At 50.0% G+C, this 12,117-nt stretch overlaps 1 protein-coding gene across 1 annotated transcript in view; it reads left to right on the top strand.

Annotated features, from left to right (window-relative positions):
* The window catches only part of LOXHD1 (lipoxygenase homology PLAT domains 1), a 156,812-nt gene that overhangs the window by 124,872 nt on the left and 19,823 nt on the right, over nt 1-12,117 (top strand). The window contains exons 32-36 of the mRNA XM_053901911.1: nt 1,567-1,775; nt 2,634-2,819; nt 5,614-5,741; nt 10,497-10,614; nt 11,328-11,502. Coding sequence (XP_053757886.1) covers nt 1,567-1,775; nt 2,634-2,819; nt 5,614-5,741; nt 10,497-10,614; nt 11,328-11,502 — 816 coding nt within the window. The remainder of the gene's footprint in view (nt 1-1,566; nt 1,776-2,633; nt 2,820-5,613; nt 5,742-10,496; nt 10,615-11,327; nt 11,503-12,117) is intronic.

Here is a 12,117-nt window from a genome sequence, read left to right as displayed (position 1 = left end):
CCACACAGCAGCAGTCGGAACACTTTGCATGTCAGGAGAGCATCACACAGAGGACTTCGGCCGTGTAGACTTAAGGCACAGTGTGATGTGGTCAGACAGAGGAAGAATTTCTAAGATGGCTTTAGGGGGATTTAAGTTCCATTTCTGGTTTAGACAATAATATATGTGACCTTGGACAGTCACTCTTTTGGCCTCAGTTTTCCCCTCCTCCATAAAGTGATGCTGTAATGCCCTGACAAGCCCCTTGTTCCAACCAGAGTTTTGAGAAAAAGTAGTTCTGTGTTTGTCTATTGGACATTTAAAGGCACTGCCTATCTGTTCAGCTCTCTTAAGTATAGAGCATGACAACCACTATATTCCTCCCCAGGAGACAATGTGTGTGTGTGTGGGGGGGGGGGTGTCTCTGGGGCTGGCCGGAGTGCATCAATCATTTTCTATTCTACCTTCTCACTATGTGAATAAATGACAGGACCCACAAGAAGTATTTCTCCTGAATTAAGCACTATGATAAACTGTGAAAGGCCAAGGGGATCCTCCTATAAAGGTGAAATAAGGCCACTGGCAGGTGCAGAAAACAGTACTGGTTATTCCAGCCAAGAAGGTCTAGTTTGGAAACTTTCAAAGAGATACAAATTACATAACCTGTAACCATATAACCTCTAACCTATACCAGAGCATTGTCTCTCAAGATATTCCCAGAGAAGGGTTTCCAACTTGTATCAGTTAGTAACTGCAAGTGACATAGACAAGATAGTGGCTTAAACAAATGAGGGATTTTCCTTTTTTCACACATAAAGGTTCACATATAGGCAATGAGACAGGCACAGCAGTTCCAATAAAGTCAGTGACTTCCTTCCTAAAGACTGCCCATGGTTCCAAGATGACTGCTGGAGTTCCAGCCATCACACCCACATTCCAAGCAGAATGAATGCAAGGATAAGGGGTAAAAGGGTGCTCCTCCCAGCTGAATCAGAAAGTTCCCCCAGAAACCCACCCAACAATATCTGGTTACATTTTATGACCACCGCTAGCTGCAAGGAGAATGGGTACTCATTGGGCAACTAGAGCTCTATGCTGCACTACCTGAGCAAGTTTTCTTGCGGATTAATCTAGTCTGTTTTGGAAATGGGGATGCCTTCTAGAACTTTCATTTACCGTGCTACACATATAATGCTATTTTACTTTTCTTTCCCAAATTCCTACTTTCTGTGAGGCCTTGTTTTTAACAACCTTATTTTCACTGACTGCAGTAAGCTTTTCAGGCATCTAACCCCTGTACCTGGTGAAAGGTTATTTTCTTACCCTACTTCACAAGGGAGTGCTGGGCACAACTGAGATAATTGGTCAACGGGGCTTTCTAGAAGTGTCAAGGATGCTCTTTTAGGATGATCTCCGCTTGGGAGATACCGATCTCTCATCCCCTGGAGAGTAGACGCTCATCATAGATAATTCACCAGTCTAGAAAGCTCTGGTGCACTTTGCTCTCCAAAAGTCATTTCCAAATCTGTGAGCCCACCCCGAGCCCCCCTGGCCCATTTTGAGGCTGGGCCCCCTGATCTCTTGCAGTGATTCCATACTACGTGTCAGTCACCACCGGGAAACACAAGGACGCAGCCACTGACAGCCGGGCCTTTGTCCTCCTCATCGGGGAGGATGATGAACGCAGTAACCGCATCTGGCTGGACTTCCCCCGGGGGAAGAAGGGCTTCAGCTGTGGCTCCGTGGAGGAGTTCTATGTCGCCGGCTTGGATGTGGGCATCATCAAGAAAATAGAGGTGCTGGTCCCGGGGTCCTGGGATGGTGCCCACCCCGAGGGAAGGAAGGAGCCAACCAGTACATAGTGGGAGGGAGTGTGGAGGGCAGGCTGAGCAACCAACCTGGAGCTCCACCTCAGAGCAGGTAGTGGGGGAAGGTCCCCTGGCCTCTGCCATCAGCTGGCTAGGTGACCTGGAATGAGTCACCACCCAGCCAGGTCTTTTTCCACCCACCCAGTGGGGAAGCCTGATGTATTAGTTTTCTACTGCCGGGTAACAAATTACCGTGAACTTAGCAAAAGAACACGCAGATGTATTATTTCCCCGTTTCCCAGGCCAGGAGTCCACATGCAAGTTAGCTGGGCCTCTTTCCAACATCTCATTGGGCTTGAATCAAGTTGCTGCTGGGGCCGTGGTCTCGTCTGAGGCTCGGGGTCCTCTTCCAAGGTCGTTGGCGGAATCCACTTCCTTGCAGCTGTAGGACCGAGGCCGCCAGTTCCCAGAGGCCGTGTGTGTCCCTGCCACGTGACCTTCTCCAAAACATGGCAGTTTATTTTTTCAAGGCCAACAAGACACAATCTCTTCTGCTTCAGATCTCTCTAACTTCTCCCATCTCTGACACCGGGACCCTTTTCTAAAGGGCTTGCCTGACTAGGTCATTCTCACCCAGAATAATCTTGGATGAACTCAGAATCATCTGATGAGGGGCCTTTATTTTATCTGCAAATTCTTCACCTTCGTGGGAAAGACCTGGGTCAGTGCGTGCAGAGCACATTGGGAGGAAGCACCGAGGAAGGAGGGTGCAGAATGGGGAAGGGGATGCTGAGTGGCGAGGGCTTCCTTCCCAGACCCTCATGGCCCTGGTCTGTCCCCTCCCAGCTGGGCCATGACGGGGCCTCCCCGGAGAGCTGCTGGCTGGTGGAGGAGCTGTGTTTGGCCGTGCCCACCCAGGGCACCAAGTACACATTGCGGTGCAACTGCTGGCTTGCCAAGGACCGAGGCGACGGTGTCACCTCCCGTGTCTTCGACCTCCTGGATGCCATGGTGGTGAACATTGGGGTGAAGGTATAAGGGGGACCTGCGTGTGCATATTGCGTGGCAAGGGCAGTGCATGTTGGGATCGGAGAGCAGAAGTGGAGACAGAAGTGAGGGAAGAAGGAGACTCGTTGCTGGGGCACCGGCAGGGGCTGCAGCCTGGTATACTAGCCACATTCGCTTTGCTCAGGTCTCTTTGGGTCTGCTGCTGGGTTACCTTGGGCAAGACGTCTGGCCTCTCTGGGCCTTGGTCTTCTCATACAGTACATGGAAGTAACACTTCCCATCTTGTTCCACGTGAGACCTCGATGAGCATGAATGAGATCATGAATAGTCCACGAAGAACTTCGCCAGCTCTGCGTAGATGTGCGGAGTCATTTTTTTCTGAAGGCTACCTCAACACCCAAAGGCAGGGATGGGAAAAGATAGCATTTGGGATGCTGTGCACTTCAGGATCTTGCAGTGCAGTTAGAGCTGCTTGCACGGGACCCTCTTTAAGTGGAAAAGGCTGGAAGGCAGGAGCTCTGAGCTCCTGTCCAGGCCCCAACTCTAAGTGGCCAAATGACCAGAACAAGTTGTGTAAACTCACAAGTCGGTGCTGGGCAAGAGTCAGGATGCCTGAGTGCTGGTGCCCAAGGATACGTGGCCCGTTGGTGGCTCAGAGGGCTCAGTTCACATGCCCGTACAGGCTTCTCCTTCTCCCCAAAAAGCTGTGGCATCAACAGGAAGCTCCAGCCCTCCTCTCTGTTCCCAAATCCAAACCAACGAGCTACTAGATTTAGGTCAGAAGGTGTCCCACAAAGATAAGAAATCACCCTAGACCTGAGGGTGCCCTGCTTATTTCTATATGGAAACAGAAGGAAGGGCTGAGTTTGGGGCTTTGAAAACCTGGACAGGCAGGAGGGTGGATGCCTGCCCCTCGCCTGCTTGAGAGCCAGAAAGCAGAACCTTCTACAGCATAGATATCCTCCCCTCCCTTCCCCAGACACCTCCATCTGTGGGCAGACGGATGGTGTGGGTGAGCACACAGTTCATCCAGGGACCTCCATCCTGACCCAGTTCCCAGCATGCGCGTGGGTGTGAGTGTGTCTGTGTGTGTGTGCTGCCCCCCCCCCCCGGCACACACATGCACACCCCACTCAGTGCAGCTGCGTCTCCCCCTGAGCCCTTTAGTCTGTGGAAATGTAGACCCACGCCCCTATTATTCATGTGACAAAAGAACACAGGTTTATCACTTTGCAAAGCACCACAGGGTTCTTTGGACTGGCCATCTCCCCAGGAGATATCGGACCAGAATTATAAAAGCCCTGTTTCTGTGTCTCTTTCTGGAAACAACCTCTTACCTAAAAAGAGATGTGTCCATGTAAAGGAGAAAGAAGTGGGCCTAGAGAACACAAGAGTCCAGAGGGACCAGCCTTAAGGGGCCAGTCTCCATACAGTCGCCAAAGCACTCATTTTGATCTATTTTTCATGCCTGTCTGACTAAAAGCAAAAAGTGCCAGGCTCCTGTCTTCATTCCCAATAGCTCCCCCTGCCACCACGATGCCCCTGTTAAGGTCTGAGAGGATTTTCCTGGTAACGCAAGAGGCTCTTCAATCATGTCCTCAGCAAACAAGTGCTAAACTTGTCCTCTGGGCCAGGCCTGCAAATGCCACTTCTGACCTTAGAGCATCATGGTAAAGATTCTAGGTACTGTATGCAAAGCACCCAGCACTCAACAGGCACAACGTCAGGGGCATGATCACTGTGACAAATAACTTGGGCTCTGAGTTGGAGGGCATCTGGGTAGTGGGGACCAGGCACCTGCACAGGTGATATTGCAGTGTGGCGGCCACAAGGGGAAGGGAAGGGCCAGACGCGTTCAGAGGAGACAGGTTGGCCTGGCACTTCCCTGGCCATGTGTGCAAACTTCTCCCGAGCTTATGCTGGTCCTTGGGCACCTGGCAAGAGGGAATGGAGTAAGAAGCCAGGACCAGAGGATGCCAGAGAGGCGGTGAAGGTGGCCACCCTTGCCACAAGGCTGCTTCTTGGAGGAAGAGCCCAGCGAGGGCAGCGTCTAGGAAAGAGAAGGCTGCTCCCTCCCCCTCCAGTGAGCACACACAAAAGGAATACATTCTCTCTGGAGCAAACCTCAGGCAAAAGGGCAAAATCCCAACTTGACGAGCAAATCGTGGAATCGGTGGTTGTCCTACCTCACAAGTGAATGGAGCCAGAGCTCCTTCAACAGTAACTGCTCATGAAGGCTCAGGATGTGTGCTGGCCCCACAGGAAGCAGGGATGGACCCGGAATTGCTGCTTCCGGGCCCATAGCACACGGAAGGCTGGGCATGGGCCCAGGTTTACCTGTCTGCGGCTCTCACAGTTCTGCGAAACGTTTATCCCTTTTTCTCAGTGGAGGAAGCAGAGTCTGGCCAGGCTGGAGTGTCTGCCCAAGTTCAACAGCTGGCAGGTGGCAGACTGGGGATGCAGATGGCGTGCTGGGTAGCTCCAGAAGCCGCTGTCCCGCCATCATGTGCTGCTCAACTGCATGAGCTTGAGCTGGGATTTGATTGACAAAGAGATCGGTGAATGCTGGGGCTTTCAGTCATGCTTCTGTGCACACACGTCCTCTGTCAGAAACTGAACAACTCTCTAGCACCAAACTGGACACAGCTGAGGACATAGAGTAATAAGGCTTGACTCTTGTTCTCCAGGTGATAGCAATTGATCAGGGGCGGGATTCTTTTCAGAGCTGGCAGCTTGCCCTGCCCTGGAGAGAATGAGGCAAGCCGGTGGGGTTGGTGGGTGAAGCCCAGCGTCAGGATCCGCGTCCCTCTCCCTGCAGGTGCTCTATGAGATGACAGTGTGGACGGGTGATGTGGTTGGCGGTGGCACAGACTCCAACATCTTTATGACCCTCTATGGCATCAATGGCAGCACAGAGGAAGTGCAGCTGGACAAAAAGAAGGCCAGGTATCCAGAGGTGGCCTCTGCCCCTTGCTGCTACACGCATCCAATCCCCCAGCCTCCAGTCCTACCCTGCCTCCCTCACTCCCCTCATGCCTTAGGGCCTTCCAGCCTCCACACCTTTATCCACATGATTCCTCCCTCCCAGAATGCCCTTCATCCATTCTCTTCTGTCTCAGGACCTTTCTTTTCCAGGGGCCAGCTCAAATCTACCTCCTCCAGGAAGCCTTCTTTGATCACCTCAGCCCCACAGTCCATCCATTCGTCCCTTCCTGCCTTCCTGCCTTCCATTCATCCATCACTTAAAAATGTTTATTGTAAAGCCTATATATTTATTAGTTGATAGCACTGTATCCTGTGAATCTCCTGCTTTCATTCACTGGATGGTGGTGATGTAAGATTTAAGATTAGGGGAAGCTGAGTGAAGAGAACACAGAAACTCAGTTCTATTTTTGCAACCTTCCTACACATCTAAAATGATTGCAAAATAAAAAGCTAAAAGAATTTTTTAAATAGTAAAAAATGATTGAACCCCTAGTATCCATCAGGCACTGTCTTAGACACTGGAGACGGAGTACAACCAGGAAGAGAAGATCCCCAAGTTCACAAGGCTTAATACCTGAGGGAACCATAGCAAGAGCACGAACACTGTCGTGGCCTTATTGTGTGCCATGAGTTTTTCTAAGCCCTTTGAATGTATTGGCACACCTTGCCCTCCCTACAATTCTATGAGGACCATTATCATCATCCCCGCTTTATAGGTGAGGACACTGAGGCACAACAAGGTGAAGTCACACTGTCGAAGGCCACATGGCCGGTACGCTGTGGCCCTGGGAACTGCACCCGTCTCTAGTCTTAAGCATTAGGTTCTATTGCCTCTTAAGTGTGTGGTAAGGATGATGATAGTGGACCTCCCATAGCCCTTACTGTCTGCACCTTTCATCGAATCCCTGACTCAGTCCTGGGTTTGGGATGGTTTTCTGTGTTCAGCTGTTGTCCGCCAAGCCATCCCTGGCCCCTGATGTGTTGGGCAGCAGAGGGGAGAGGGGAGAGACTCAGAGCCCAAGCAGGCAGTCATGGACAAGTCTCGGCCACCGTAGGCAGTGGTCTGGCTGCCTGGGATGGTTGCCACAGAGCTGTGGACCAGAGATCTGCTATCTTACATGCTGTCTGTTTGGATGTTCATGCTCTTTCAGTCCTCACTTCTATACTCTGACCCTAACTTCCATCCCAACCTCAAAGTCCTATGGTTGCTGTTTTTTTAAATTAATCTTTCCATGTCACTGTCCCACCTTATTTTTCAGACGGAGAGATAGACACCTTTCTGGTAGTACTTAAACTCCAAAAGTGTTGCTCAAAAGCCACATTATAAGTATAGCCATATCATAAATGATTTGAGGCACCTTGTCAGTTAAAGGATTTTGTTTTTCTGAATAAAGACTTGCTGTTTGTGATGAGAGCCATCGCTGGTTTGCAAGCTCAAATTTAACTTTATTTCATTTGCAAGTGGCTCTGTTTGATCCATGCCTTGTTCTGGGTGTCCACATCTTGACTCAGGGACTTGGATAGTAAGACTCATTTGTGCTTGTGACATGTGCTGCAAGGAGATGCTTCCTCCAAGAAATGGTGTGCGACCAGATAGGAGGGAGAAACATGCACGCATACACAGAGAAGATCTTATGTGGGTTTGCCTGCTGCAATTGCCCTGTTGTCAAATGCTGTTATACCCAGAGGCCAAAGTTGATAGCCATGCACTCACCCCGCTCCCCAGCTGAAGCCCCAACTTCTTATCTTGCCACTTTGGGGGAGGCTGTTGTGGTAAACTAATTCACACTGAGATGCTGGTGAATTAATGTGGCATCCAAAAGAGGGGTCATCCTCAAAAGGTAACATGAAAACCAAGGAATGAGTCTCTAATGGTGGAATTAGAGTCAATTGATGTCCAGTGGGCATAGGTGCTATTTTTAGACAAAGGTATGTGAGGTTTTTTTTAGGGAAGTAAGTGCCTGTAAGGAATCATTCCTAGGTCTAGTAGAGAACTCATGTCCTGGGAGATTCCTTGGTCTGGAAACAAAGGGAATTCAGAGTTCTGTTGGGTCTGACCAACAGAATGGCCCCATGGCTTTCACTAGCCCTCAGTGCAAAGAAGAGGAGGAGCTGAGCTCAAGGGAATGCTAGGGTTCTAGCTGCCACTTCAGGAGGCAGTTAGGAACTATTTGACCAGTGACCATGGCCAGGGTGGTGATAAGCTTGTAAATTTCGAGTCTTCCTTCCATATCTTTATCATTTGGAACTCACACTGCCTGGTTAGCATTAAAACTCTGAGAATGGAAAGAGCCCATCTTTGGGGACTTCAGGGGCAGAGGAGTCACTGGTGAGGCTGAGTCCTTCTCTCAGTTGGGCTTGGAGACAAGTCTCAGGGGACAGAAAAGGAATGCAGGCTGCCTTCGAGAACACCCAGGTCAGGCAGTTGGAAAGTCCCAGGCCCGCTGCTGGGTGACCCCTCCTGACACATCACCTTCAGCTTGGAGGTCACAATTTAAGAGGGCATTGGCAGATTTGAACAGGTACTCAGCCTGATTCTGGCATTTGAGAATGATAAATATTTAAAATCTGTTTGAGGTTTCTTTGGCTTTGGTCTGCACTCAAATCTCTGTAAGCATACTCACGCAATATGGATGCAGGCAGGTGGGTGCAGCTCCCTGTTGCCACCTTCTATCTCATGGGGGCATGTGCTGTGTTCACTTTTATCTCAGTGGTCCTGAGGAGGGATCTGAGGGGCCAGGGACTGTTGGCTTTGCCTTTTACCCCCCCAGGCACGTCAGCACCCGTGGACACTGACACCACCACCAAGGCAGTTGTCCTGCTACTCGCCGCTCTTTGGAGCTCCCCCTATGCAGATCATCTGCCCCCCTTTAGGCCCCAAAGTGCTCCATCCATGCCTCTTGGGCTTGTGACAAAAATTTACTGCAAATCTAGTGGCTTAAAACAACAGGAACATATTCTCTTACGTTTCCTGAGACCAGGAATCTGAAATCAGTGTCATTTGGCAGAAATCAAGCCCAGCCTCACCCCTTCAAAGCCTCTGGGGGAGAATCCTTTCCTTGCCTCTTCCAGCTTCCGGAAACTGCCAGACTTCTTCGGCTTGTGGCCGCATCTCTTCAGTCTTCAAGGCCAGCATCTGTCCATTCTCTCCCTCCCCATCTTCACATCATCTCCTCCTCTGTGGATGTGTCAAATCTCTCTTTGCCTCCCTCTTACGAAGATACTCGGGACTGCGTTAAGGGCCGTCCTTGGGTATTTGTCAGCCTACCACAAGGGCCATGATCCACAGAGCATGGATCTGAAAACCCTGTCATGTAAGGAATAGTCAAAAGTTCCAGGGACATTTAATTCTCAAAAGAATTTTATTTTGAAACATATATGGGTGGGGATACATCTCCTTCAATGACATGTATACATTAATGACTTCATGCCTCTTTGGCACAGATTGATCAGAGAATATAGTTGTATTTATTTGTATCCAGTCATCCATTCACATATGCATAACAAATGTGGCATGTATAACATACATTTGTACCTAAATCGTAAATTAACGAGAAGCATAAAGCCAAGAATTCTAAATTCCTTTGATCTGCAAAATTATACACTTGGTGAGGAGTCAACTAGTTGAAAGATTATTTGAGGGAATTTCTAGTATGTGACATGAGCCTGACGAGGGAACTAGTGAGCACCTCCTCCTAGCTTCTGCAGACCAGAAGGACAGACAGGGCTTAAATTAGAGCAGGAGGGATTTAGGGCAGACTTCTGGAGAATGTTTTCACTTCTAATAATCATAAAATGCACATGAGTATGTTATCGAAAAGGATTAGGCCTCTGGCCCACCACTGCCTTTAAGGCAAGGAGTAGTACTTGGTTTTCAGTCCCAGCCACACTGGCGGCGGCCTCTGTTTTTAAAAATACTTCTTGTATACAAGGAAGCATAATTGCCATGCAGCGTCATATCTTCAGTGCCACTTGCATTACCCCAGGGGCTTATCAACAGCAGCATCTGGAGTCAGTCAGCAGTCAAGCAATCAGTCAGTATGGAAGGTTGCATTACACATGCAGCATTGTGGGAAGAGGAGTAAGATTATCAAGATAGAGCATCTCACAGATGATGAGGTCATTCACCAGAAAAGCAGTAATAGCAACAAACGCAATGTACCTTCTGTTTGCCTGCCTTTTAATAGTTATTTACCCAATCTAAGGCCACTACTTTTAGTTTTGCAGATTGTGTATAGAAATATATCATCTAGAGCTGAGCAGTGGCTAACCTGCCCCACCATTCAGGGCAGCCCCATCACTCATAGAATATCATTTAAAGCTTTGCAGGTATAGAATCCCTTTTACATTTTAAGCTGACTTCACATTCACTCGGTCCTCCTGACAGTTTTGTGAGATTGCAGGGTCCGTGTCGTTTCCCCCAGACTACAGATAAGGAAACCAAGTCCCAGAGAGAAGCTTGGACTGCTCTAGGTGGCTAGAAGAATAAGATTAGGAACCAGAGCTGGTAGTTCTTGATGCAGGGCCATTGCTGTCAGCCAAAGTCACTTAATCCAGGCTTTCAGGAACACATCTGGGGTGTAAGAGACAGGCTATTGGGGAGTCACTGGGAGCTGAGATAGGAGCTGAGTAAGGGCCTCCTGTACCCTCCTCACCCCTGCCCAGCCCCTCATGTTAGCTAGGTCCCCGCTTTATGCCCCTCCTCTCTTCCCCTAGATTTGAGCGGGAGCAGAATGATACCTTCATCATGGAGATCCTGGACATCGCTCCATTCACTAAGATGCGGATCCGAATTGATGGCCTGGGCAGCCGGCCTGAGTGGTTCCTGGAGAGGGTAAAATGTCTTCCCTCCACCCTTTCTGCCCAGCCCTTCTTCCTGCTCTTCTGTGTTGTCAGTGGACCTGGTTAAAGTGCAGATGTCACTTTAGAGGGTTATTACACGAGCCAGGCTCCCAGCAGGAACTGGGGCAGCAGAGGCTTTAATGGTGGGCACTTCAGGCAGGAAGGCAGGAAGCTTTCGGTTGCCCCTGTGACCGCACATTAGGTAGCTGCCTCTTTCTCCATCTTGGGCTCTGCTCTCCCCCACTCAGTCTTCTCCTCTCCCATCCACCAAAAGCTATCTGTTTTGAGTCCCCTCAGGCCCCTACGTCCCTGTTCTGCCATTAACAGATTTTCCTTGAACCAACAATATGGTGCCCACACCAAGGACAGTCTGGCAGACTTCAGGTGTTTATGGCTGACAGTGGTTTGGTTCGTCCGTTCTTCTGTCATTCGCTCTGCAAACGTTCCTTGTGCACAGTGATAGGTACCTCTCAGAAACACGTTTGGATTAATTCTCCATTTCCAAACTAAGGTGGTCACAGTAGGGGCTTCAGACCCTGTGCAAGTCATACAGAGCAGGGTCTTTGTTTGGAGCGTCTAGGTCAAAAGAACTCATCTCAGGTCTGGAGTCGTGGGTCTTTGGGGTTCAGCCAAGGGGGATGCATTAGCAGGTGGGCAGCTGATGGAAGTGAGGGCAGGTGTTCCCACACTGGCTCCCTCACCCAGATCCTACTGAAGAACATGAATACTGGAGACCTGACCATGTTCTACTATGGAGACTGGCTGTCCCAGCGGAAGGGCAAGAAGACCCTGGTGTGTGAAATGTGCGCTGTCATCGATGGGGAGGAGATGATGGAGTGGACCTCCTACACTGTCTCAGTTAAGACCAGTGACATCCTGGGTGAGTCGGTGGGGCCCTCCCGTCTCCCAGTCCCACATCCCACTACCCTTGCCCTTCCTCAAACTCGGGCCCAGGCCAGGGCACTTTTCTTTGGATGACCTTCCAAATGTTAGTCAACACAAGTCCTTTCCACCATATGTCACTGTCTGTCTGAACAAAGTAGTTCTCCCAGTTACTGAATTGGCTCTGTCCCCCATCCCCCAAGGCAGTCTGGGAGAACATGATGAGGCAGTGTGGTCAGGACTTTTGAAAGCTCTGCAGGAGCTTAACTCAGAGGCCCTCTGTCTTCCTACTGCTGTCCCATGCCCCTCACGCAGATGCTGTGCATCTCAGAGGCCCTTGGGTTCCTTCCCACATCTGTGTGCTTGGCAGCCATCTTCTGTGTGCTGGCTTTAGGCCTTGGGTCTTAGGATGGAGATATGACCCTGGGCCCTTATGAATCTGACATTCTAGCACAGCCGTGACATGAACCTCTGCCCAAGGTCTGCATAGGAGCTGGGGAACTCACAAGAGGGTGCCTTACCCGGTTGGGGATAAAGGGCAAGGGTCATGGAGGGCCTCCCAGGGGCAATACCAAAGTCTAGTCCAGAAATACAGACAGAAGCCACTGAGGCA

Source organism: Panthera pardus, unplaced genomic scaffold (assembly GCF_024362965.1).
Source record: "Panthera pardus isolate Hobbes unplaced genomic scaffold, ASM2436296v1 HiC_scaffold_15, whole genome shotgun sequence".
Taxonomy (NCBI): domain Eukaryota; kingdom Metazoa; phylum Chordata; class Mammalia; order Carnivora; family Felidae; genus Panthera; species Panthera pardus.
The sequence above is the reverse complement of the archived record's forward strand: the minus strand, read 5'-3'. Positions and strand labels throughout refer to the sequence as shown.